The following is a 27,889-nucleotide window of genomic DNA, read 5'->3' on the forward strand; positions in this document are numbered from 1 at the left end:
ACCCAGAGCCACCCCTGCCATGGCAGGGACACCTCCCACTGCCCCAGGCTGCTCCAGCCCCAGTGTCCAGCCTGGCCTTGGGCACTGCCAGGGATGCAGGGGCAGCCCCAGCTGCTCTGGGCAGAATTTAGTTATAAAAGTGATGCAATCCTTTGGACAAATATTTAAACCAGTTTTACATTCCCAAACAGTTCTCGTGTGTATCCAAGCCACTTAAGAGGGAAGCAGAATTCCCACTACAGGCAAAAGTCAGGAAACAATGCAGGGAAAAGCTCTCAGCTGAAAGTGAATGTGTGGAGAGCAGAAAAGGGGGATTAAACCTGAGATTTCAGGTCATTGGTCCAGTGAACAAAGGAAGGCAGGAAAGGAAAAGGGTGACTAAACAACATATTGTTCCTACTCTGAAAAATCCCAAGGCATATATCCCACACCAAAATAAAAACTGCAGAAATACTTTTGACATCTTGCATCCAGCCCCTTGCAGCTGAGATCCCCCTTCCCTTCCCTTGCCCTGCAGGCTCAGAGCTGTGCTTTCCCCTCTGCTCCACACCAGCCTCTGGGGAAGAACAGCGATGCCTAACAGAACCATTTGTGGAGCCTGGAGCTCAATCCATGCATTATTTACTCTAACAAGACTCCCAATCCAGCCCTGACCACCACCTTGTCCTATGTGAAAAGGGAAGAGAGAAGAGGATGGAGCTGTCCCAGAGCACTCCCTGCTGCTGGACCCTACCTGCGTTGGACCACGGGGCCTGGCCGGGCTTGTTGGGCTCCTGGTGGGGCTGGAAGAGTTTACCCAGCTTCTCCTGCATCTCCTGTTTCCCCTTATCCTCACTGTCCTTCTTCTTGGGTAGTTCTTCCCTTTTTTGTTTGTCGTCTTCCTGGATTTTTTTTTGCCACTGTGCCTCCTCCTCTGGCTGTCCCCGCGGTTTGTCCCGGTCCTGGATCCGCCTGGGGGACAGTAGGGACAACAGAGCCACTCAAACCAAAGCCACCAAAGCTTTTGGGACATCTCCAGTACCAAGAGCCCTCTGTAGGGCTTTTCTACGCCCTAACTTTACTTTGGTGATTTATCACTGCCCAGCATCTCCTCACACTGGGAACGATTCCCAGAAACCACAAACTCAGGGAATGGTTTGGGTTGGAAGGGACCTTGAAGGTCCAACCCAAGGTAAGACTCCAAACAGACAAATCAGAAAGAGAAAAGCAGGAATCAGAACATGTGGCCATCCTTATCCTCATATTGAGGGGCAAGGAGGAGAAGTATCTGCAAGTTTACACAGCACTCCAGAGAATTATTGGGAATATTTCCCATTCCAAATGCCAGAGTTAACAAATCCTTCCCCTCCACCACAGGACAAGACACCAAGAAATGAATAAATATTCTCTGCTGGAAATAATTTGCCCCAGTAAAGACAGCTCTGAAGATCTGAAGGATGCCCAGTGTGCTCCAGTCTGTTCCATGGCTCTTCCAGCCCTGGAATCCCCTCGGAATCAGAGCCAAATGCCTGAGAAGCAGCTGCTCCTCACACACTGGGTGTGCTGCACAGAGCAGACCCTGTCCAAGGACAATGTCAATTCCTGGTCAAAAACAGTGGGAGGAAAAAACCTAATTCATGGAATCCCCAAATCCCCGGGGCTGGCACAGCCCTGCCAGCGCAGGCAGTGCCAGCTGTGCCCCACAGCCACCTTGTCCCCAGCCCAGAGCACTCAGTGCCACCTCCAGGGCACACCTGCAGGGATGGGCACTGCAGAGCTCCCTGGGCAGCCCCTGCCAAGGCCTGAGCCCCCTTTCCATGGGCAAATTCCTGCTGCTGTCCCACCAATCCACTCCCCAACATTAGAGGGTGGCACTAGAGGACACAAATCTCATCTGCATCCCTGGAAGCTGTGGGCAGACAGGAATATTTTCCAGGAGATGCCAGGGGAGGTGTTACATTTAGGGCTCCATTAAAGCAGTTTGTTACCTCTGAGCTTCTTTTTGCTTTTCCAGCTCCACTGTCTTCCTTTCCTGTTCCTTCTGTTTCAACCTCTCAGCTTCCAAGCTCTTCTGCTTCTGGAGCTGCTGTTTGTTATGGATTTCTCTCAGCTCCTGGATTAAAAAAAAGACAAACAGGTGTAAAAATCCACTCTGTGAATCAGAACTGATGGCCCCAAAGAGTTCCCTGTGAGGGGACAACACCTGGCAGTGGCTGGGGATCTCCCAAAGTCACACTCCTGGCAAATGCAGATATTTCAGGTTCATTCCCAGGGTCTATAAACCACCTACTGTTTTCCTATTTTTATTCATTAAAGGGGAAGGAAACCAGAAAACCTTTGAATGAGACTCTGAAAAATGGGCAAAGCTTAATCTGAACAGTCACTTCTGTTTCATTTTGTTTGTTGGTTTATGGAATCCATTTATTGAATTCCATACACAGATCTGCCCTTTGAGCTCTCACAACAGCAACTCCTAATCAGTTTCATTTGCCAATTAATGCTGATTTACTAAGAACCTTCAGGGCTGATTTACACACAGGAGACTGAAATCCTTAAGGAATGTCTTTGGGATGAGTCATGGTACAGAGACCATTCATATATAAGTCACTTTTTCTTCCATTGCCTGGAAAAATTAGAATATAAATACTAATAATACCATAATATTTTTCTCAAGTTTTGTTCTCTGCATTAACACCTATTAACACAAATCCAACCTTTATCTGGAATTTCTTTGCATGACCTGGAATTTTCATCTGAACACCTCAGCATTACAGTAGAAAAAGGGAAAATTTACCTATGACCACTGAGGATTTTCACTGAAAATAGTTCACTTCAAGAATTGATATCTTATAATGAAAATATATGATTCAGGTGAGACTGAAACAGTTAATCCTGGAAGCATGTGGATGGCTTTTCAGAAATTCACAATCTACAAACCACAGGAAGTTTTCACTCCTCATGCACTGACCCAACTGAGAAAATTGTATAAGAAACAAAAAAAGAAATGAAAGTGATTCAAATCCACTGGTTACAGGGGTGAAAGCTTCAAAAGGGGAGCTGATCCTTGTGGCCCAGGTCTCAGTTTTATTTCATTAATGCTCCTGAGTTTTAAATTCAGTGAAAACTGAGCTCAGCATCATTAAAGAGAGAATTGGTTCCCAGGGAAGTTGGAATTAAAGAGACATTTTAAGAATCATTTCAGTTTTCCACAGACATTTTAACACACTATTCCCTCCCAGCCAGGCTGATGTGCTGGGTCAGTGCTCTGTGAAAGGATTTTTCTGTGACAGGACTGGCTGTAAAGAAAACCAAACCTAGTTTATAGTGCTGGCACTGGAGCCATTTTTGGTGATGAAAAAATCCCATGCACATCCCTTTTGGGTCAGCCAGGAGGAAACAAAGCCGTGCTGGGCAACATTGCTTTGCCAGCTGCGAGGATGGGGGAGGAAGAGCCAAAATCTCCCACAGCTCTACTGGAAACCAGCTGGACAAAATTCTGCTGTCACCTCAAGAGCCAAGCCACTTCCAGCGGGAAGGTGAGCACACTCTACACTCATCCTGCACAGACACAGCTCCCAGCTGGACATTGCCCTCCTGTGCTGAGTTCCAAAGGCACCCCAAGGCTTTGCTCATCCCTGGAGCAGGAATGCCTTGCCTTAAAAGCAGAGCAATTGTTCCTCTGGCATTTCAATCCAAACAGAGCAACAAGGAGGACTTGAGGTGTTACAACAGCCACATTGATATTATTGAATAGGAACTGCAGCATTTCAGTGTTCACCATATACAGCCAAGCCATTTGCTACAGAAACCTTCAAGGAAGAAGTGGAGTTGTTTTGGCCCAGGCTGTGCCTTTTTGACAGAAAGACAACAGGACTTGGGATGCTCAGGGATTACAATGCAAGGTTTCCATCAGCCCTTCTCCCCCTGAGACGAGCAGAGCATTTGCTCCCAGAGGAAAGGACCCTGCAGCTCTGTGCTCCCTGAAGCTTTTCCAGAGCAGCCCTGTCCTGCCCATTCCCCAGCTCCCAAAGCCTCTGCTTTGGCCTTGGCAGACAGCTCCTCCCTTCCCCCCATCCTGGGGGAGACTGGGCAAAGCAAGGGGGCTGCCACCCCTCTCCTACCTGGAAGCACAGATTACAGTGATGTGTAGGGATACCTCCCATCCAAGTGTTTGCTTTTTAAAAATTCTGAAAATCATGACCAAAACAGGCAATTTACTTAAACTCTTGAAGTTCCAGATAAGCAAAAGACAAAAACAACTCACTAGAACTGTGCCCAAGTCACAATTCAAAGCACACTCCTCACACAGGCACAAGGATTAGATAAAACTCGAATGCTAAACTCTTCTCTCTGGTTTTGGTTTGGTGCTGGCACCCCTTGGCAAACACTGGCTCAGGGAAACACTGCACACTCATCTGCTTAGGGAAAGTGAAGCACATAACTGGAGGAGGCTCAGAGAGAGCTGGGTCCTGCCTGAGCAGGCCATGGAGACCTTTGGGAAGGAGTGTAAGTGCTGGATGCAGCCCAGGAGGAGAGCCAGGCACTGCAGCATTGCCTCTTCCACTGCCACTGACTGGAAGAAAGAAATGCTGAGATGTAAAGAGGGTTGGGAGCAGGAGTGCCCTGCTGACACTGACACACAGGCACTGACAGCCACAGGACACACGGACAGCACTGGCACAGCTCAGCCCACTGGGGGCCGCTGCTTCTGCCAGGCACTGGGAAAGAACTCTCAGCACAACCATTTCACAAACATGAACTCAGCCCTTGTGTGCTTTTGGGCAGGAGCAGCAGCAAGAAATTCTGGATTCTTCCATGTTATAGGAAATGGGCATTAGGTCCTTGGAGCTGGGAGGGTCAGTTTTGATCCAGGGATACTGGGGAGGAATTCTGTATCCTGAAGGTGGGCAGGCCCTGGCACAGGAGCCCAGAGCAGCTGGGGCTGCCCCTGGATCCCTGGCAGTGCCCCAGGCCAGGCTGGACACTGGGGCTGGAGCAGCCTGGGGCAGTGGGAGGTGTCCCTGCCACGGCAGGGGTGGCTCTGGGTGGGATTTAGGGTCCTTCCATCCCAAACCATTCCATGACCCTAAAAGAAACAAGTGACCAGCTCCATTTCATGGATACCTGCATCAGGAGCAATTATGAGATCTCTAGGCTGAGACTTTTAAAGAGCACAGAAGTTTCACTCCTTCAGCCCTAAGACACAAAGAAGTGGCCAAACTTTCAACCTTGGAACAAACTCAGTCACTTCATAGCCAAACACAGCCCAATCCACCAGAGGTTATCTTGTATCATAAACTGCCCCAAATCCCATTTGAAAGGATACCTGAGCAGCCAAACAAGCTCCAGCAATCTCCTGAAACCAAGTGGCTCTACCTTGGTTATCCAGTACTACAATTCAAATGACCTGATTTGAAATAATAATAACATTTTGCAAGCCTGAAAGCTGTTGGTGGAAATGCACCAGATTCTATGAATATTTCCCACTCCAAAGGACTCAGCAGAAGGAATTGAAATCAGTTGTTTTGGAGAGATGACAAAAAGATTCAGGAGAAAAAATATTTATCTCCCTAATCACTCCTGTGGTATTAAGACACACAGCAAAGATGATGTAATTTAACACTTGTATGAAGTATTCACTTATTACAGGACATAAAAACATGGAGACAAATCCAGAGTATCCTGTAAACTGCTGTGGTTTGGAAAAGTTGCCTGGTAAACTAAATTACCTTGATTAAATCCAGAGTTTGTAATTTATGTGTTTGATAAAAATGTATTTTAAAAAGGAAGAGTTCCATCTCTCTCATCTTGACCTATTATCCCTTAATTTACAAGAAACCTTCATCATATTTAGAGCTCCGATGTGGTGGAATTGTTTCACAATTTGAAAAATTTTCCATCTCATTGTGAGCCTTATCCAGCTGCCTAGATAATGGATAATCACACAGATGGCACCACAGCACACAGCCAGGAGCTGAGAACTCAACACGTTCTTCTGCTATTTAAGGAAATTATTAATTTAGTGTTATTTACAAGCCAATTTCTACCTATTGCCAATGTCAGTCACTTTTCCACTGGTGGTTCCTAAAAGTTGTCATAGATTTTTGATTTTTTTTTAGGTAACTGTATGTGAAAATCATGGCAGTTCATAAGGAGCTGGTTTGGAGCGATGTGATCACTGATATGAGAGATCATGTGATATCATGTGATATATGTGATATAGATCATGGCAGTTCATAAGGACCTGCTTTGGAGCGATGTGCTCTCTGTGGGTGCAGAACTTCCACTTCACACAAATCTCAGTAAATCCAGGATTCCAGGAAAGCTTTCACTGGCCTTGGGCACAAAATTCCAGGGTGCTGGGGGAAAAATCCCAGGCAATGGGCACGGCCCCCAGGCTGCCAGAGCTCCAGGAGCCTTTGGCCAGCGCTGCCAGGGATGCCCAGGCTGGGCTTGGTGGGCTCTGGGCAGGGCAGGGGTGGCACTGGGGCATCCCTGGGGGTCCCTGCAGCTCAGGACATTCCATGGTTCCATGAAGAACAACAGCCATGGAATCACTGCTGCACTCAGCAGCTTCTGAGTGGTTTCTCTGTCCCTTCCATGCAGAGCCCACAAAAATCTATGTGCCTCTTTAGGGTTTTAAATTCCATTATAAAATCCTCCAGGCTTGAGAAACTACAAAAGGGAGAAGTCTCTGAATTCAGCTCCCACTGCTCAGTTCCATAGTACAGCCAGGGCTGGAGCGTGCCCAGGGCAGGGAATGGGGCTGGGAAGGGGCTGGGGAATTCCTGAGGGAGCTGGGAAGGGGCTGGAGAATTCCTGAGGGAGCTGGGAAGGGGCTGGAGAATTCCTGAGGGAGCTGGGAAGGGGCTGGAGCATTCCTGAGGGAGCTGGGCAGGGGCTGAGCCTGGAGCAAAGGAGGCTCAGGGGGCCCTTGTGGCTCTGCACAAGTCCCTGCCAGGAGGGGACAGCCGGGGGGGTCGGGCTCTGCTGCCAGGGAACAGGGACAGGAGCAGAGGGAACGGCCTCAGGCTGGGCCAGGGCAGGCTCAGCTGGGACAGCAGCAGGAATTTGCCCATGGAAAGGGGGCTCAGGGCTTGGCAGGGGCTGCCCAGGGAGCTCTGCAGTGCCCATCCCTGCAGGTGTGCCCTGGAGGTGTCCCAAAGGTGTCTGGATGTGGCCCTTGGGGACAGGGTTTGGGGTGATGCTGGGGTGGCACTGGGTGATCCTGAAGGCCCCTTCCCACCCTGGCAATTCTGGGATTCTGTGACTGCCCCTCCTCAGCTCAGCAAGGCAGAAATCCCCACAATCTCCTCAGGCCAGAGGAGACCTTCTGCTCTTCCCAAAGAAGTGTCTCCACAACTCCTTACCAACTGATTGAAACCTCTTTTCCTGTTAAATGCAAAATCATTTACCTTTGGTCAGGGCATTCCTGGATTCCTGGCACACGCTGACAAATCTGTGCTTAATGGGCAACTTCCATTTTTAATTATTGTCAGCTTGTGATCTGGGAAGTGCAATCCTTCAATATTTAAAGGATTGAGTTTTGGGGGACTGGTTTGTTGGTTTGGGGTTTTTTTTTTGCTGCTGTCACAATACCAAGACTGTTCACCCCTTTCCCATTTATGCTTAGGTAATTTATGATCAGTCCAAACACAGGCACTAATTCTAGAATGAATATCCTTTGGTTCCATTTTTCACTTTTAAAGGACTCCATTAAAAAAAAATACCCAAGAAGCACAACATGCTAAGATGTATCCAAAAACCACACATGAAGAAAAACTAAGCGAGGTTTAAACCTCAAGGATTAATTAAGCAAGGACTAGACCATTCTATTTTCTTTGAAACATAAATTGTGCCCATTTTGTTTGTCCTGTGTCTGACTCTGCAGAGATTCTCCCCTTCCATCCTCCCTGTCTCAGACTGGGAGAGTCATTTTCAAACAAGCCTTAAAACAGGGGCTCACTTTTAATTTTTCCTATAATTATTAATAACTCCAATTGAAACAAGTTATTTGTTGCTTAAATTCAACCCCAACTTCCATCCTAAATTGTTTGATTGAATCCCAGTCGATCAACTTCCACAACAACTCCATTAATGTCTCTGTTACAGTGCTTTTCCTGCTGAATACTTGTAATACAATTTGTGACATCTTGCAGGAGATTGAGCATTTTTGGTCAGCTTTCAGGAGAACCCACCAGTGGAATTAGCAGATAAAGTACTGGAACATTGGAGTATTTTATGAAAAAATGAATGCTATTAAAAGTTTGTAACTACAGACTGATTTCCAGCTTCTCTATACAGAACCCTGACACTGCCAGTGCAGAAATACACACCAAAAAAAAGAAATCACCATTTTAACAAAGACTGTTAAAGCAGCAGTAAAGCATGAAACCACAAACCACAGGCAGCTACACTCAGGGACAAGCAGGAGCACACAGACAGCAGATAACAATTCTGGGTGGCAGCAGAAAATCAAGTCTCTTTTATTCAAGATTTCAATTTGAACTCCTGATTCCAGCAGATTTGCTGACCTTGGCCTGCCCTTCCTGGATGAAAAGCACAGAAATTGGTAATTTCATTTTTGCAATCACAGACTTGGAATCAGGGCTCAAATCTCCTCCTGAAGAGACTCTGCAGATTAAATTGAGTCAAACCCTGAGTTTGAAAGCTGAGCAGCATTTTCTTAAATAAAATAAAAATTAAATCAAATCCTCAACAGACAGGTTGAGAACGCTTCCCAAACTTGACATTCTGAATCATTGCAGTTCAGTTTTTTCCCCCCCACAATCAGGTTAGAAAATAATTAACTGAACATTCAGAAATGCTTCAGGAGCCCTGGGTTACCTTCAGCTGATTATTGAAAATATCAATTTCCTGCAGTTTAGATCTGGTTTCTTTCTCCACCTCATCCAGCTGCTCCCGGAGCTGCTGCCGTGCCAGTTCCTTGGCTTCCAAGGCTCTTTTGATGGTGAGAAGGGAATCCCCTGGTTTGGAACACATGGTCAAGTCAGTATTTTCTTCTGTGGAACAGTTTAAGTCATAGCAAGCAACATTTTCCCATCTGCATCTTGCAGCACACAAAGAGCAGTTCCAGGGGACACTCCAGGGTGGGAATGTGTCCTGGCCCAGCTCTGGCATGCCCCAGAATCTACTCACTGTGCAAACTGTTCTGCTGGACCTGCTTGAGCTGATCATTGAGCAGCTGCTTCTCTGGAATCAGCCTGCCCAGCATCTGCTGGGACTCCTGGAGCACAGACATGGCAGGGAAAACAAGAACAAAGCAGGCACAAGGTGAGTGAGGGACAGCTGCAGCCAGCACACCTCTCATCTGCATTTCACCTGTCCCCTCAGTGAATGATGAATCACTTGTTTCCCTCCTGTGTGACTGAGCTGATCCCAGCACTGTGTGTGTGACATCCCCACAGATCCCTGACACTCTGCCACTCATGGAATTGATCTGAACCTCACTGAATACTGAACCTGGCTTGGAATTACCCAAAACTGAGGGCAGGGAAACAAGGCTAAATTTGAGGAAATGTTCAAACAAGCATTTACAAAATGCTTAATTCTGATTTTAAAAAATAAAACACAGAATCCCCAAATCCCTGGGGCTGGCAAAGCCCTGCCAGCCCAGGCAGTGCCAGCTGTGCCCCACAGCCACCTTGTCCCCAGCCCAGAGCACTCAGTGCCACCTCCAGGGCACACCTGCAGGGATGGGCACTGCAGAGCTCCCTGGGCAGCCCCTGCCAAGGCCTGAGCCCCCTTTCCATGGGCAAATTCCTGCTGCTGTCCCAGCTGAGCCTGCCCTGGCTGTCCCCTCCACTAAGAGTTAATTGATAATACTAACAACAGTGTTAATCATTAGTAACTTAGGTCAGGAATAGAAAGACAAACATTTACAGGAAGAGAAAATAAAGACTTTCCTTTTAAAGGAAAATATTCTGGCCAAGAGCCATGAAACACAAGCTCTGTGGGATGACAGTCCCTGAGTCCTTGACCTCTCCACACTGAGCTCTTGGCAGAGGATTCTGATCTCAAACTCAGCACGTGGCTGGAAGGTTGTGAACTGCTGTATTACAGGGGTCCCTCCCTTTGGAGGATGTCACAGACATATTTTATGAAAAATCCTTCATTAGGACTTTTTCTCCAGAGAAGCTGAGAAGCCTCAGAAGAAAAGAAAAACAATAATTATAATAATTATCTGCTGCTGTGGAATGCAACAGGTGCATCTTTGATTGGTCTAATGCAGCTGTTATTAATTAATGGCCAGTCCCAGTCCAGCTGTCTTGGACTCTCTGGTCACTCACAAGATTTTATTATCATTCTTTTCCTTTGCTAGCCTTCTGATGAAATCCTTTATTCTTTAGTATAGTTTTAATATATAATTTTATTTTAATATAATACATATCATAAAACAATAAATCAGCCTTCTGAAACATGGAGTTAGGATTCCCATCTCTTCCCTTGTCCTGGGACCCCTGCAAATACAACCCCAGGAGGATGCTATAGATGAACCCTGCTATAAATAGAACCCTGGCCCTTTTCAGAGCATGAAGTGCCACCTCACACACTTTTCTGAAGCCTGGACCTCTCAGCTCAAGTTGTCAAAACACCTTCAGCAGCACGAGGTGAAAGAGCACCTGAGTACCAACATCCCATCTTTCCCACAAACCCTGGAACTTCTTGAGCAGGTCTCTGGAACTGCAGGTTTTTGAGGAATCAGGCAGCTGACAGCTTCAATTTGTCATGGAGGATTGCAAATGACATCACTCAATGCTAAGAATAAATGTCCCCTGATCCCTGAACACCTGAGTGAGCCCCAGGGGTGTCGTGGGCTCCCCTGGATCCCTGGCAGTGCCCAAGGCCAGGCTGGATGGGGCTGGAGCAGCCTGGCACAGTGGGAGGTGTCCCTGCCATGGCAGGGGTGACACTGGGTGGGCTTGAAAGTCCATCCCAACACAAACCATTCTGTGATCCCACAATTCCACAAAAAGTTTTGATTTTGGTTAAAGCCAGGCTTGACTGCACTGCCATGGTTTTGGAGTGTCCCAGTTTCCTCGTGCCAGACCCTGATGGGGCCCTGCAGTGCCCAGCTCAGCTCTGAGCATTATGCAACAACTGCAGCCTCCTGTGAGCTCCTGATGTTCCAGAAAATACCCTGAGACAGCACACAGCAGTCAAGGACTTTAGGAATTCACAAGTAGCAAAGCAGCAAAATTCAGATAAGCTGCAGATTAGATTCTGAGGAGCTGCACGTGTTCGTGACAGCTGCAGGGCCTGACACAGCAACAGAGCTCTCCCAGCCCCATCCCAAAAGCTGCACACTCTAACCCTGCCCTGCCCTGGGGCAGCCTCACCTCCAGGGCTGGCACAGTTCTGGGTGTCTCAGTGTCAGAGAGATCCAAGAGAGAGTGCAGAGGAGGGACACGGGGCTGGGGAAGGGTCTGGAGGGGCCCCCGAGGTGCCTTGGTCAGCTCAGCCTGGAGCAGCCTGAGGTCAGAGCTCCCCGGGGCTGCAGCTCCTCCCGAGGGGCAGCGCAGGGACAGCTCCGAGCTCTGCTCTGCCACAGGGACAGCACCAGGGAGCGCCTGGGGCTGGGCCAGGGCAGCTCAGGCTGCAGAGCAGGGCAAGGCTCTTCCCCAGAGGGTGCTGGCACTGCCCAGGCTGCCCAGGCAATGGGCACGGCCCCCAGGCTGCCAGAGCTCCAGGAGCCTTTGGCCAGCGCTGCCAGGGATGCCCAGGCTGGGCTTGGTGGGCTCTGGGCAGGGCAGGGGGGGCACTGGGGCATCCCTGGGGGTCCCTGCAGCTCAGGACATTCCCTGACTGCCATCCTGGGACTATAGTCTGCCTGGAACAAATGAGAAACACCAATATACCACAATATACAGCCTTGCTCTGGGGAGAGGGTCCCTGCCCATGGCAGGATGGATGAGCTTTAAGGTCCCTTCCAAACCCAACCCCTCTGGGTTTCTGTGGCTCTGAGAAAGCTGCAGATCAACCAAGCAGCAGAATGGACATCAACAAGAAACAGAAATTCTCCAAGTACAAAAAGCACCACAGGACAGCATTTGAGGGTGGAATGTGATCACAACATCGGCTGCTTTGTCTGTAAAGGCCAGAACGCTTCCAAACACCCCAGATTACTCAAACACTGAATAGTTTGGGGAGTGTGTAAGGACACAGAATGCCAAGGCATCCTGAAGGTCAAGTCCTGTTTCCTGAAAGCCCTGACAAGCATGGAATAAGCATCTAGCCAAGAACACCCACCACATGGATTCCACGTCCCTGCCTCATACTGAAGACACAGATGAAAGAAATTAACAGCATCACAAACTCTGGAAACTCGTGCAACAAGAAATGGCCAAGAGCTGAGTAATGTCCCACATGGAGGGGATATCAAAACCCAGCTCCTGCCCCTTGGACAAGGGAAAATTCTCTTCCAATCACCTGGGAGCCCAGGTGTTCAGCAAGGAGGGAAATAATCCCTGCAGCACTGAGGTGACAGCACAGAGCAGAGAACTGGCACACATCCTCATCACCAGCACTAACTGGGACACCCCTTCTTCCACAAGCTTAATGGAACTGCATCTTAGCAGTAATTAATAGGCTGAAGCATAATTACTCCTCTGAATTAACTCATCTTCCCACAGCAAGTGTCAGATGTATTAAACTAAACTACTTCCAATGAAGATACAGCACCCTACAAAGACAATGACAATACTGACTTTAGGACCTAGTTCAGAGTTGAGAGGATGAAAATCTCCTTTTTTTAAAACTCATTTACATCTTTAGTCTGTCCTCTCCAGATGAGATAGGAAAATTTACAGGACATTTGAAAAAATATTTTTTTTCAGGAAAAAGCTTTAAGGTTCTCCCCAGACAAAATGTGGCCTTTTCTCCTGAGTAGTGACATTTTCTGGGATCACAATTGGGATAAAAACACCTCAAGTGAGACTAAGAGAAATATCAGTGGTGGAGATCAATGAGAGCAGGCATCTCCACACAGCCACAGCTACTGCTGCAAACCACCCCAAAGCCCAAAACCCAACACAACAACTGCCAAGGAAAGCAGGATAAAGCTATTTTACCATAATTTTTATAATAAAAATTATTTATGAAGTATTATTATCATATTGAAATTTAAATACATTTAATTTTATTTAATTTTTTATAAAAAGCACAGACCCTCAAAAAATCAGTCTCATAATCTGAAGGTTGTGAGTTCAGCCCTCACACAGGGCACCACTAACCGTTAGTTTATTTAAATTTTGTTTGTTTGTTTTTGTTATGGCTGGGATTGAAAGTGTTTGAGATGCTATTTTGTGTTTGGACTTAGATGTTTATTATTTTTACATATATTATAGCTTTATAAGTTGTGAGTTTTACAGTATTTTATTAATAAGTTATAAAATGGTTTTGTATTTATCTTTATAAGGTTTTTTTAAGGAAAAGTTATTTAATTAAGAAATTATATTTAAATTATTTTTATTTTTAACTTAGTAACTAATTACTTTTTAACTTAATCACTAACTTTTATAATAAAAAAGCATGATTATGTTTTAAGCCAGGTTTAACCTCAGCTCCATAAGTGTGAGATTCTTTGTAGTGGTACAAACACACTGAGAGCCCCCACGAGCAGCCAAGAATTCATTTCAAGCCCTATGGAGTATTTAACAAAGAGGAAAATTCCTGAACCAAATACTACAGCCCCTTGGAAAACCCTTACAAAGTGCAGTGAATATCCCTTCCCTAAAGGCTGACACCTCTCAGCTGCAGCTCTCATGTCACAGAATTTTAGTCATTTCAGTAAGAAAGGCAAATGCCAGGCTTAGATCAACACTCCCTGCTTTCACTGGCAGCTCCAAAGTTCATTATTTTTTATCATTCAAAGAACATCAAGCCACTTCACTGCAGTCAGTTCTGCAGAATTCCCACAGGACAATTCCCTTCTCCCCCCCAGAAGCACGTGCAGCCAAAGGCAGGAGGATGAAGGGATCACCCCAGACCCCCCCTGCAAGTGCAGGAAGCAGCTCCTGGGCACCTCTGCAGGACATTCACTCACAGGAGTGACACATCAATTCTAACTTTGCTCAGGATATTGATGCTTTTGAGGAGGTTAAAATTCGAGGCTAAGAATAAAACTAGAGAACATTTTCTCACCTGTAGCTGCTGCTGCAAATGGGTGATTTCTGCAATTCTGAGTTCTCTGGATTTATTTGTACTTTCAATTTCTTGTCTTTGGGTCGACAGTCGACACCTGATATCCTGAAGCTTCCCCTCCAACTGGTTTCTTTTATCATTCTTTAAAAGAAAAGAAAAACATCTATTTAATAATTTTTTTTACCAAAATGTTTGGTTGTGCAAGTCTGGATCTAAAAACTTCTTTTAAAAACTCCTTTTTTAAAACTCATTTACATCTTTAGTCTGTCCTCTCCAGATGAGATAGGAAAATTTACAGGACATTTGAAAAAATAATTTTTTTTTCAGGAAAAAGCTTTAAGGTTCTCCCCAGACAAAATGTGGCCTTTTCTCCTGAGTAGTGACATTTTCTGGGATCACAATTGGGATAAAAACACCTCAAGTGAGACTAAGAGAAATATCAGTGGTGGAAATTCTAGAAAACACAGAAAGCAACCAGAGCCAGGGCACAGTCACCAGCAGGCTGTGCTTGTGTATTGAATTTGCAGGGCAGCCCTGACAAGGGGAGAGAATGGTGCAGCTGACTCCATCTTATGAGAAGGTTAATGAATTACTCTATTATATTCTTTTATATTATATTACACTATATTACATTACATCTAAACTGAATGTGCCAAGCACACAACTGCACAGCATTTTGTGGGTATCAGCTGACAGTCCTGACACACACACACACACTTGGCCCCAAAACAAGGAAAGGAAGGCCAAGGAAGGCCTTCCTGAAGGCCAAGGAAACAAAGCATCATCATTTTGGGTAAACAGTTTTCATACTGCATTTTACTTTGGCACAAACACGGGCACAGCAAATGATAAGACTTGTTTTTTCTTTCTCTGAGGTTCAGAGAATGTGAAACCCAGAAATATTCCTGGGAAGAATTGTGCCTTGCTGCTTGTGGAGCTGCTGCTCCACCACCACTCACGAGAGCTTCCAGCTCGAACTCCAGGGTTTTCTTCTTGGCCTTGAGCACCACGATGTCCTCCTGCTCCTTGTTCCGCTGGTTCAGCAGCTCCTGCCGCCGGTTGCGCTCCCACTCCAGCTGCCTCTGCCTCTCCAGCTCCCGTTTGGCAGCCTGCAGGGTCAAACACCACCAGCTGTCATTTGGGCTGTTCCTATTCTGAAATTCAGTTGGAATGCTGGTACAAACTGGGGCTGCTCTGAGCTCTGCACACACAAATTGCTCAGGGGCTGCTTCCCTGCACAGCAGAGGAGGCCTTGTGCAGGCTGAGCCAGAGCAGGGGCTGGGCAGAGTCCCAGAATAAAGCAGGGATTTATCCAAAGGATCTCCTGCATGGACCCACCTGGGGCAGCACCAGAGCCCAGCCAGGGCTGCACCCAAGATGACCCAAAATGGCCCCAAAATGCCCGGCCGGGCACGGGGTCTCTCCCTGGGATCAGCTCTGCTCCATTTGCACCTTGCAGTTCATTGTCCCATCCCAGCTTCAGCCCCTGCAGTCCCACCCTGCTTGTTTTTCTCTCTCCAGCCCACGGGGTTTGTGCTCCTGGCCTGAGATTTGGCTCATTGGTGCCCAGCTGGAGCAGGAATTGTTTTGTCTCCCTGCTCTGTGCAGAGCTCACCATCCCATAATATGAACCCAGACCCACACACTAAAGCAGCACAGAACAAAAAATAGAAAAGCTGAACCTGAGGCATCACAGAGGTGACTGAAAGAAAACCCCTCTATTTTCCAAGATCCAGTTTGCTGATTTAACAGGTTGTTTAATACCAGGAGAACTCTCCAGGACATATTCAAATCTCTTTCCAACCTCCAACATGAGACCCTCTGCAGCTCTGCAAAGAACAGCCAAGTGTTCCTGTGCTGAACCTATCCCAGTTTGGCAATGGGAGGAAAAAAGGAGATTTTTGGGTCAACTAAGGCATGCTTCCTTTAACAAATTAAAGGCCAGGTTGGATGGTGCTCCCTGGTCTGGTGGATGTTATCCCTGCCCATGGCAGAGGGTTGGAACTGGAGGACCTCAAAGGTCCCTTCCACACAAACCATTCTGGGACTCTATGAAATGAACTCAGCCCTGGAAAATCATGAATGTTGGATCATTCCTGCACCTCTTAACATCAAGTATAATAATACAACAGTAATAATAAATACTATTTTTAAAGAAATGAGAGGTTAGGAGCATGTTGTCCTAGATGTCAATGTCTCATCCATTCATTTCACAGGACAAATGAAGCAAAAACTGCCCCTCCCTTGCCTTTAACACCTCAGAAATTTTAGTTCCTGCTTTAAAAGTTTCCTCCTCATCTTGGCAGCAACACACCAAGTGCCCAGCACTCACCTGGATGCTCCCAAGCTGGGGCACTGTTGGAACCCTGGATACTGAGAGGTTTAAGACTTTCTGTGCTGCCAGGCACTGACCCCCAGAGAACACTGCAGTGACCTGAGGCCCTGGAGAAGTTTCCAGAATGGAATGACAGAACTGGGATTGTGGGGGTGCAGTTTGGATAGAAGTGTGTGATATCACAGGGTGGGAAACTCAGAGTTGGAGGGTTTAGAATGCAGTAATAGACAGAAAGCAGGATGGAGGCTTTAGGGTGGAGGCTGCTCCTTCTTCTTCGCCCTCTTCTTCTCCTTCTCCATGGGTTTGGGTGGTTTTGTGTCACTGGATAAAAAAGTCCCCATTGTGGGCATGGGTGGTTGGGTATTGGGTTAGAAGTGAAAATAATTGAGGTGTCATTTCTTAATTGGACAGTTTGTCCTCCAAAGGCCTTGGAGAGAGAGACAGGGCTCCATTTCTAGTTTGTTAGAGTGAAGTGCTGCAGAGCTCAGGGTTTGTGAGACTGTGACAGAGACAAGAACTGATGAACATCTGAGTCCCTGTCAGAACCCAGGACATTCCTCTGGCTGCCCTGGAGGGCTCCAGACCCTGCCAGGGAGCTCAGAGACCTTGGCACAGAGTCACAGACACCTGTGCCTTTGATTTTAGTCCAGGGAAACAGCTTTGTGTGAAGAGTTACAGCCACAAGGGTTTGAGTAGAATGACAGTGAATTTATCACAGGGTGAAAATGTAGAATTTTGGGTGTTTAGAATGGGGGTCAGGAGGCAAGATGGAGAAATCTGGGCATGTCCTGTCCTTCTTCTTCTTCTTCTTGGCCTCCATCTTCTGCTGGGATGGTGGCACTTCTGGATTGGTTTAGAGTAGAGACAGACTGTCTAACATGGGTGATGGGTATTGGGAAGTTATTGTAAATAAAGTACACACAGTTCTTAGTATAAATAAGTAGCACTGCCCCAAGGGCAGTCAGTGTGCCTCAACCCGACCTGCTGGACAGATCTCAGCAGGTCAGAGAAAGAGTGCAATGGATAAAAGAAAATAAACAACCTTGAAAAGCAGAGCCCAGGAATCTCAACTTCTTCTTCAGTCACAAGGCTGGGACAAAAGACTCTTTAATACCTCGGGAGTCATTTCAGCAACACAAAACCCGAGAAGTCCCAAAAAGAAACTCTCACATTTAATGCCAACCTTGGCTAAAAAAAGAAGCCCAGATTGCACAGGGCCCAGCCGCTCCCAGTGCTCCCCTGGCTCACCTCCCTCCTCTCGATCTCCTTCCTCCTCTCCTCCTCGCGCTGCCGCTCCAGCTCGCGCTGTTTCTCCAGCTGTTTCTCCAGCTCCAGCTGCCGCTTGCGCTCCTGCTCCTGCCGCTCGCGCTCCTTCCTCTCCTGCTCGGCCCTCTCCAGCTGGGCCAGCCTCTCCTGCTCCTTGCGCTGCTGCTCCAGCAGCGCCTGCCGCCGCTTCTCCAGCTCCAGGTTGCCCCGCTCGAAGTTCTCCCGCTTCTTGTCCTCGAACGTCACTTTGTGCACGGAAACGTGGGGCAAAAGCACAGTTAAACTCTGCCACTGCTTGGGAACAAACACTCCACAGAGATGCAGGAATCCCTTGAGCAGGGCTAACCCTGCTCCTCCCCACTAGGGATAACGGCTCCACAGGCCAGCCTGCCTTTAGTGTGGGAAATGGATCTGTAGAGAGCTCTCAGGGCCTGGCAGAAGGCTCACCCAGTGGGCATCTGTGTGCAAACCTTGAGATGAGAAATGCTGACTTGGAAATGCCCTGGAACAGGACAGACATTGCTGAGAGAGAAATGAGCTAGGAACAAGTTTCAAAGGATGGCCTAAATCAGACTAGGTACCTTGGAGAAACAGAACTGTGAAAGTTTGATGTTGTTGATATCCTCAAAGCCACATTCTCAGCAAAGCAAGGAGGGAATTCCCATTCCTCAGGCCTCCAGGTTTCTCCACAAAGCTCATCAAGGGGAGTAATTTAGACAAACCATTCTCCAGCTGATCCTCCATGAGGACACAGATCTGGAATTCCCCTGTACAAGGGATAATAGCAGCAGTCCAAGAGCCAACACTTCCATTAGTGCAAAGAATTCAGCTGCTGACATCATCAAAAGGCCATTATGTAAATGGCCAGAACTTACTTAAAGTTGCTATTCTCATTAGATTACTCATTACTGTCAGGAAAAGAAATGGTTTTGGCTCTTGAGCAGCTGAGCCCAGAAGTCTGGATTCCTGCAGACCCACATCCTCACCACCTGCTGTCCTCAAAGAACGGCCTCACTTCCAGCACAGCTTCCCTGACATCCCTCTGCAGTCCCAGGGGCCGCCCTTCCTTCTCTTCACTCCTCAGCACCTCCATCCAAATGGTTCTTTCCCTTCACCTTCTGTTCCTTTTCATACCCTCTGTGCCATTCCCACAGCCCAAAGTGCAGGTTTCTCTGCCTTGTGTGGCCAGCATGGACATTTCTGGGATGCAAGGCCAGGGAGAGCCCACATTGCCTTCCCAGTGTGCGCAGCTGGACACATCAGCCCAACACCAGCTGAACCAGCTCAATTCTTCTCTTTCCCAGTTTGTGCCCCTTTCCAGCTGCCAATTCCCTCTTCCTTTAGTTCTTTTCCTGGAATTGCTGAAATCTGTATTAAGCCCAAGGAAACAGCTCTCTGTGGGAATACTGGGATCTTCCACAGAGCACCTCAGCCAAGCTTTGCTCCACCTAAGCCAGAGGATGAAGGCTGCAGGAATTCCTCCTTGCAATCCTGTGCCAGGGCTGCCTGAGTGGTGAGTGCAGGAGATGAGGAGCCTGAAGGCTCTTCCCATCTCCAGTGCCACCAACCCCAAGGATCAGGCACAGGAATGAGCTGGACCCAGCAAAGACTTGGTTGTGCCTCTGACCTGTCCCAAACTGCCCTGGAAAAACATTTCTCATCAGCCCATGTTTCCTCCCAGCTGTGACCTGATGGGAAAACCCTCTGGAAACAGCACACTAAATATCCCTGCTTTCCCTTGCTCACCTGGTAATTTCTTTTCCAGTTGCTGCTGTTCTTCCTCCAATGCTGGTTCTTCTGGTAACCTTTGGTCTACTGACACTGAGCTGGCAGCAGAAATGCCACTGCCAGAGCGGACCCTTCTGCCAAGGAAACAGGAATTGGGGGTGCTTAACAGAAGCCAGGCTACCCAAACCATTTAGAATTTAATGATGAGATCAAATTAAATGCAATGCCGTAATGTTTCATGGTACTCAATGTTCATTCAGTGCTGCCCAGAGGGTCTCACTCAGCCATTGCCTCAGAACAGGATTTTCCAGGATCCCAGCAGTTCACTGGTGAGCTGAGAACCCCAGTCCCAAATTCTGCTTCCAGATGGGTTCAACCCTGTCCCCAAGATCTCTCACTTGGGGGGAGATTTTTCCCCATCCAGTCTGGGCCCGGGGAAATGCTAAATTAAACTACAGCAAAAACAGCAAAGACAGAGGAAGAACTCACTATAGTCAAGCTAAAAGCAAGATCCCAGGTGGAATACACAAAAATTGGGACTCTTTAGACATATACCTGCAGAACACAGTAAAAAATCCCTTATTTTCATTGCTGTTACTTTCATCCCATCTATTTCTCCACAAAGAAGTGAAATGGAGCAAGAGAAGTGATGAGTGACCCCAGTGTTCCCAAACCCAGCTGTACCCAATAGGTCTGGGTGTGGTGCAGTGCAAATCCATCCTGGAATTCCAATACATTCTGACTGCTCTGCAGGAGTATAAGCCTGAACTTAAATCTGGGTTTCTATGGCCAGACTGAGCAGGTCTGGAAGGTGTGCCAGCATAAGCACCCACCCAAACCCCGGTCTCAGGGCAAAAGGTGAAGAAGGGTCACTGCTCAGTTCCTGTACTTGGCACTCCCAGAACCATCCCAAATGACATACAGAACTCAGAGGTGGGACCCCCAAGGGATGAGCAGTTACCTGAATGAAGGTGGGATGTACTCTGGAGGCAGGGCAGGAGGCAGTGGCTGACCAGACATGGCTACATCAATGAGGTGCATAGCCAGGATAAACTCCTCAGCTGTCAGCTTCCCATCTTGATCAATGTCAGAGAGATTCCTTGTTAAAGGGAAGGGACAAAGCAAGGAAATTCTTAAATATTAAAAAACATTGTTCAAAGACATTGTTTCAACATATACACTTCCAATTTCATTCACATTTTTCACTACTTTTTCCACACTACTCTGTTTTTTTCAGAACAAATGAAAAGCAAACCCCAAATGCTTCCCCATTTCCCCCATTTCTCGTGGCTGTCTGAAATCCAGCCTTGCAGCCACAGCTTCTCTTTAACCTGCTCTGAGTGCTGCCAGGAGCTCGTGCCAGAGAAGGACCTTGGACCAGTGGAGTTCTCTTGAGCACCTCATGAACACCCAAAAAAACCAGCTCAGGTGTTTGGCAGAACTTTTAGGTTTGGTCTCCTTCCTCCCTGAAGGCTCCTATCTCACATTCCAGGGCACCCACTGGCAGTGCAATCAAAGCCATTGATGTTCTGTTCTAGTCCTGACAAGCACCAGCCCACGCTGGCATGATGCACATATTAAAAATTACAGAGTCATGTCTCTGGATGGCCCCAAAGCAGAGCTCCAAGAGAGGCACAAAATGCTCTTACTCCTGTTCAGGTGGTGTGGGACAAAATTAACAGCCAGGGACAGCACCCAGGAGCAGCTGGAGTGGGCAAGGGCAGAAGTAAGTTGGATTGTAGGGAAAGGCTCTTCCCCAGAGGCTGCCAGAGCTCCAGGAGCCTTTGGCCAGCGCTGCCAGGGATGCCCAGGCTGGGGTTGCTGGGGGTCTGGGCAGGGCAGGGGTGGCACTGGGGGATCTCTGGGGGTCCCTTCAGCTCAGGATTTGTTTCTCCAGCATGCTGCACTCTAATCATGCAGGGAAATCTGCCATGATGCTGTGAAAATCCAAGGGAAGTAAGTGATAAATCCTTCTGCAGTCCCAAGGCACAGGACTTTGCTGATGGGATTTAAGTTTGGGAGACAATCCCAGCCTCACTCCATCCACACCTGTGGCACTGAACTCCTCAGGCTGGAGCCCAGGCACAAGCCAGGAGACTGGGAATGCACCAGGCACAGAAATGACTGATCAGCTGGGTCAGAACTCCCAGGACAGCCCAGAGGCTGAGCATCACCTCTTCCCTTTGAGTGTCTGAGCCAGGGATTCCAGCCCCAGCACGGGCTGACAAACCTCAGCCCAGAGCAGGGCCCAGGAAAGGACCAACAAGAGCTGGAACATTCCCTCCTTATCCCAGGCTATTGGCAGCTGTCAATATCCCCAGCTCCTGCAGGGAGCTGGTGGCAGCTGCCTGCCCACACAAGCACTCCAAGGCTGGCAAAAGCAGAGCAATTCTTGGTTAATCATCTGCTGGGGGACTGGGCTGGTTTGTTTTTATCCCTTTGTTAGGAAACAGAGAAGGAAAGAGCGGTTTTTAATTTATAACACAACTCCCAGTGCTTTGCAAAGAGAACAAGTGCAGCTGAATGGTCTTGTCAGAGTGACTGCACCACTGCCATCCTCACACTGAGCCCCTGGGCCAGCTCCAATGCTTCTCAAGCAAACACTCCTAAAGGACAGAAGTTAATTAGGAACAACTTCCCATGGGGCAATAAAAACATAATAAAGTTCAGCAAACAACAAGTTGGAAGGCAAAAGGGAAGCTGAGACAAATGTCTTTAAAATCCATTACTGTACAGGTCTGCAAGTCCAGTCCCTGGGAAATCAGCCCTCCCATACCCAGGGAAAAGGCAGAGAAAGCCCACAGAAAGTTTGGCTTGGGTTAAGCTTCCTGTTCTACCCCCTGTGCAAAGGTAAACTCCTCTGGTGCTCTATCAGTGCATGTGGAGGGCACAGCATGCTGAACATCTGCCCTGCCTAAAAACCAGCATTGAACCACAACTTCCAAATCATCACACAAAAGATGTTTTGGAACACAAAAGATGCTCCTGGTGCTCTTGTGGGATACTATTAGTAAAGGCATGGAAGTGCAGGTTTTGTTTATCAAGTTACACAGGACAAAGAGCAACATGTGATTTATCAGTGAGACTGAAAATGGAGAAAATCCCACCGGCTCCAGGGCAGGGGTTTCAGAAGAGTTGGTGTTTGGATGGAAATGGAAACATTTATTTTACCATATTGTAGCCAGCTGAGCCTGGGGTAAACTTGATTGCATGAGAATCGTTCTTGCTTGGGGGCCTAAAAGGGAAACAAATATTAACAAAATAAGCAAGAGATGTGAGCAGCAGGAACTTGGCTCGCCCAAATAACCAAGAAATAATACTTCACTTCTGCACAACAACCACAGAATCCCAGACTGGGTTGGGTTGGAGGGACCTCAGAGCCCACCCAGTGCCACCCCTGACACCTCCCACTGTCCCAGCCCCAGTGTCCAGCCTGGCCTTGGGCACTGCCAGTGATCCAGGGGCAGCCCCAGCTGCTCTGGGCAACCAAATCCCTCAGGTTAAAACCCAAGAAAGCTCTAAACCACAAAGACGTGTGCCACAACTGGTAAAATCAAGGCAGGGGACCAGTTCTAGTCTCTCCCTGGAACTGGCCACTGCTCTCAGCAGTGGGTGTATCATGGTAATGGTGCCCTGAACAGGAAATAATTAGCACTGACTCTATGATTGCAGGAGGCTGATCACTTGTTTTATTAGGCCATACTATATTATACTATACTATTAGGAAACTTGTAACTCTTACAGACCGTCAGACACAGCTTTAACCTAATTGGTCAATCTACCTAAACATTATCCAGTGTCTAATTAAGAAACTACCTTTTGGTAAGCAATCTCCATAACACGTTCTACATGTGCACAACAACAGGTGCAGCAAAGGGAGAGAAGTATTGTTTTTTATTCTCTTCTCTGAACTTTCTTACAGCTTCTCCCAGCTTCCCAGGAAAATCTTGGGAGAGAGCTATGTCTTTCTCTGTTCAGAGGATATGTGATTACCACATGGGTGAACTAAGCACTGGAAATGGCTGCACAAATTTTCACAGAACCCACTGTGCCCTTTGCCAGAAACATTTCCCAAGGTCAGCTTTGCAGAAAATAAAGGAAAGATGGTGATAAAATGATCCCAGCTGTGATGAGTATTTGCTTCTAGACAAGAGCACTGAGCACTTGGGAGATTCAAACAGAAAAATACTGATGAGCCTCTTACTATGTGAACAACACCCTCAGTGGCACGAAATTGGCTCTTACAGCTCGAAACAAAGAGACAAGAGAAGCTGGGCCAGTACCTGTCAGGTGTCCACTCATGGTTTTGTCGTGGCTGTTGAAGAGCTGCCGGTACTTGAGCCGTGAGGACTGAGGCACAGCCCACTCTGCCACGGCAGGAGAGCTGCAAGGAGGGCAGGAGAACAGGACAATTGGAGAGTTCATCTCAGGAAGATCATGGGAACAATCACAGAGTCATAAATCACTGCAGGGTTTGGGCTGGAGGGACCTCAGAGCCCACCCAGTGCCACCCTGCCATGGCAGGGACACCTCCCACTGCCCCAGGCTGCTCCAGCCCCAGGGTCCAGCCTGGCCTTGGGCACTGCCAGGGATCCAGGGGCAGCCCCAGCTGCTCTGGGCACCCTGTCCCTCAGCCCCCTCACAAGAGGCTGAAGTGCTGCACTGAGATCAAGTTTTATGCCTGAAAATATTCTTTCCCCCAGTTTTTCTGGGAGGGTGGGGAGGTTCTGAGGTGCCCCTGGATCCCTGGCAGTGCCCAAGGCCAGGCTGGACACTGGGGCTGGAGCAGCCTGGGACAGGGGAAGGTGTCCCTGCCACGGCAGGGGTGGCACTGGGTGGCTGTGAGGTCCTTTCCAACTCAAACCATTCCATGATTCCATGATCTAATATTCCCTGCTATATTTCTGAAACCACCACAGGTTTGACCTCTTGTATGCAAACATTTATCACAATTCAATCTCTTGGAAGATGTTTTGTTTTTTGGTTTTTTTTTTTTTTTTTTTAAGTGTTTTCCTTTTTTGTTCACTGGCAGAAAATGAAGGAACCTAAATTGTTCTGAAGACCTACAAGATTTTACCTAAACATGTAACAGGAAATGCAGAGTAACATTTTACTCTGCCTTTAACTGTTTCTCTTAGTCAAGTAGAGCTGATGAAGGAAAATAAATGTGAAAATATACTGGAAATGTAGAAAAAAAGGTGTGAAAAAGCCACACTTGAACATAAAGGTTCTCCTAGTGGACCAAGTGAGGAATGTAACATTCCCAGTTCTAATCCATTCCCATAACAGGCTGAGTTGATTTGCAGCTCTAATTTCCCAGGCTTGATGGCTGAGAATCCTAATTCTGAAAACAAGGAGAGGAGTTTTTCTGCCTTTAGGCACATTCAAACTTTGTCCTTTTTCTGACCTTATAAATCACTCTCACACAACAAGACACAAAGCAGTATCTCTATTTTTATTTTTGATTTCTAAACTCTTGAGCCTAAATATATAAAGTTACATTTTGCTCATGAGAGCAAAGCAAAACCAAGCTGCCCCTTCAATAATGAAAATAAGAAAAGAGGCCAAATATTTAATTTTTACCCATAGGAATTCCCCCTCAGTTTTGCTGGATTTGGAGGTTCCACACATTTGAATTTCTGTGTTCCACATAAATTATACCAGAGCATCCCTATTCTGTTCCTGGCCAGTTTAGGTTTCAGAGAGAAAATGAATTGTTTTGAAAGACTTTTAATTATTTGGAGTCAATACTCCAAATCAATACTGAGTAGTGTCACTTATCTAATAGCAGGGCAATAGACAAGCCTGCAGAAGGAAATGAAAACAAAACCATCATTTAATTGTGTCCCAAGCCATTCTCCTCTGGCAAAACACCTGTGCCACAGATCTGTGAGACACATGATTTATAAGGACTTTGGGAAATCCCTCTCTTAACTCCTCTCAGGAAGTTTAATTTTGTTGGATCCATTCTTTTAAACCACACTAAACCCCTTTTTGCCCAACCACATGTTTTTCTAGGTCTTGGAATAATCTAAAAGCCCTTAAAGTGATTTTTCACACAGAACTTGAAGAATATAGAAGAAACAGTGATGTGGAGTGCATTTAAAATATGAGACCTAGGAAACATTTTGCTTTGAGCAATGACCCTGCAGTTGCTAATTGTAAATAATGCATTACTTGTCTTGTTTTCCCAGTACCAGGAGTGTCTGTGCACCATGCAGGTTTTGTTTATAGAAGCAAATGCTGTTCTAAAGATGAAGGGAAGATCATGTCAGCACTGTCAGTAGTTAATTACTCTATTTCCAGGATTCCCTGCTCCTGGAGCATTAAAAAGGTGGAGTAAAGCCACAGCACCCCACAGAATGCTGAAGTGGTACCTCTGCAGAACTGATTCTGCCAGAACTATTATTTCAGATGAGTACTTTGGGAAAAGGAAAGAGTTTTCCCAAGCCTGGGGACCCAAAGCCCCTCTGGCTGCCCCTCCCTGCCCCAGCCCCACCTGGCCACGTCGAAGGATTGTGCCTTTTGCAGCTTTGCATTGAGCTGAGCTCCCGGCCCCGAGCGGCTGAAGGAAGAACTCTTTGGCAAAGTGGCTGGGAAGAGAGAAAACAGGAATTTATTGCTATTCACAGTGACCCAGACAATTCCCATGACATTCACTCACTCCTACATCCAGTACAAGCACTGTGGGTCTGATGGGAACTTTTTACCAATATAAAGATCAGAGAGTCCAGCAAGACAGGGGGAAACACAAGGGCACTTCCCTCATATCTTTTTACTTCCACAGCTTTATGGAAACCCTGTTGATACCAAATGATATTTTGGTACATGTTAGGAACCATATGTAGTTCAGGATTAAAGTCACCCTAACAAACAGCAGTATAAAGAGACAGGAGAGGCCCAATATCCAGGCAACAGCTTCCTGGCAGTTCATTTCTCCAAGCGCTGCTTTATTTTCTCACCACGAGGGACTCCTGCGGGAGGCCATGTCCACACTCCTTCTTTTAGCTCTTCTCCAAGTGTGCCAAGTGGGCTAAAGCAAAGCACAGTCCTTCCCCAAAGGCATCACTGGAGTGGCTAATCCCACGTGTCCCAGGAAATGCGGGGGAGCTGTTAGGAGCAGGAGAAGAGAGTGAGAGCGGCGTACCGGGGTGAGCGAAAGCAGGCAGGGGCTGGATGACAGCAGGAGCTCCGTTAGCCAGGGGAGGGACGGCGGCAGGGACAGAGGACACCAGTGGGGGGGACATCCCCACGACTGGGATGGATGCCATGGGCACCGGGGCCACAGTGGTGAGGGATGGCATGTTGGCAATGCCCCCGAGACCTACGGGCGAGAAAAGCACAGGTTGGTTCTGACGCACACCCGAGACGGCGCCGCGGGGTCACCGACACCTCCAGCGGCACCTCCCAACCCCGGGACAGCCCTCCCGGGCCGGGCTGGCACAGCAGGACAGGAACGGGACACGGGGACAGCCCCAGAGCGGGGCAGCACTGCCCCCAGCTGTCCAGCAGCATCTGCTACAAAGGGGATTGTGCGCCTTGCCCCGAGAGGGGAGCGGCGCTGGCAGCCCCGGGAGGAGGAGCCCCGGGCCGGCCCAGCAGCTGCAGGGTTGGTGCTCCTGCCCTGGGCTGGGACGAGACAGGGCAAAGCTGATGGAGAGCACAGGAATGAGAGGCTGAGGGCAAGCACAGCTGCAGGGAACCAGGGGGTTAAGGAGGGCCAGCGGTGCCAGGGGAAGAACAAGGGGTGTGCAAACAGCTCACATTAATCCACAGGGAATGAGAACAGGGGAATCACCATTTGGCTGGGCTTTGTGGGGGCTCATTTCCTTCTGCCTTTTCACACTTAGCCCGCATTGGCTCTGCCCAGTTTCACTGTCTTCCTCCAAAGAATTTTATTTCTGGCTGTAAAACTTGTGGGGGCTACAGTGGATCAAATCACACTGCTGCATGCAGCTTATCAAAGGCACTTCTCCCTTTCCTCAGGACATTTAGATGGGATCTTGGGAATTAGGGATTGTTCCCTGGCAGGGTGGGCAGGCCCTGGCACAGGGTGCCCAGAGCAGCTGGGGCTGCCCCTGGATCCCTGGCAGTGCCCAAGATCAGCTTGGACAGGGCTGGGAGCAGCCTGGGAAAATGGAAGGTGTCCCTGCCATGGCAGGGCAGGCACTGGGTGGGCTTTAAGGTCCCTTCCATTCCAAACCATTCCATGATTCCCAGGCACCAATAACCCTGAGCCACAGCAAGGACTAAAGCAGAAAGGGAAAGATCCTCTCACGACAGGACCGAGGTGCCAGAGGTTTGGCTTTATTTGGTTATTTTCTGTTCCCTCTTTTCCCCATCTCATCTTCCCTACTCTTTTCCTAGGAATGATGGTGACTTTGGCAATACTTCACCCCAGCAGCTGTTCAGCTACTA

At 47.8% G+C, this 27,889-nt stretch overlaps 1 protein-coding gene across 3 annotated transcripts in view; it reads right to left on the reverse strand.

The window, feature by feature from the left end:
• Positions 1-27,889, reverse strand: part of ITSN1 (intersectin 1) — a 107,405-nt gene that overhangs the window by 45,130 nt on the left and 34,386 nt on the right. For 2 of the 3 annotated variants that reach the window (XM_084226746.1, XM_084226748.1), the window contains exons 6-18: positions 26,619-26,795; positions 25,971-26,064; positions 23,755-23,855; positions 22,643-22,706; positions 20,433-20,570; positions 19,490-19,605; positions 17,726-17,988; positions 15,102-15,251; positions 14,143-14,283; positions 9,139-9,226; positions 8,827-8,966; positions 1,968-2,092; positions 734-951 (exon numbers count right to left, since the gene is read on the reverse strand). In XM_084226746.1, coding sequence (XP_084082872.1) covers positions 734-951; positions 1,968-2,092; positions 8,827-8,966; positions 9,139-9,226; positions 14,143-14,283; positions 15,102-15,251; positions 17,726-17,988; positions 19,490-19,605; positions 20,433-20,570; positions 22,643-22,706; positions 23,755-23,855; positions 25,971-26,064; positions 26,619-26,795 — 1,815 coding nt within the window. The remainder of the gene's footprint in view (positions 1-733; positions 952-1,967; positions 2,093-8,826; positions 8,967-9,138; positions 9,227-14,142; positions 14,284-15,101; positions 15,252-17,725; positions 17,989-19,489; positions 19,606-20,432; positions 20,571-22,642; positions 22,707-23,754; positions 23,856-25,970; positions 26,065-26,618; positions 26,796-27,889) is intronic. The other variant, XM_084226747.1, reaches the window with a different exon arrangement.

Source organism: Fringilla coelebs (genome assembly GCF_963513975.1).
Source record: "Fringilla coelebs genome assembly, chromosome: 2".
In the NCBI taxonomy this organism is placed as follows: Eukaryota; Metazoa; Chordata; class Aves; order Passeriformes; family Fringillidae; genus Fringilla; species Fringilla coelebs.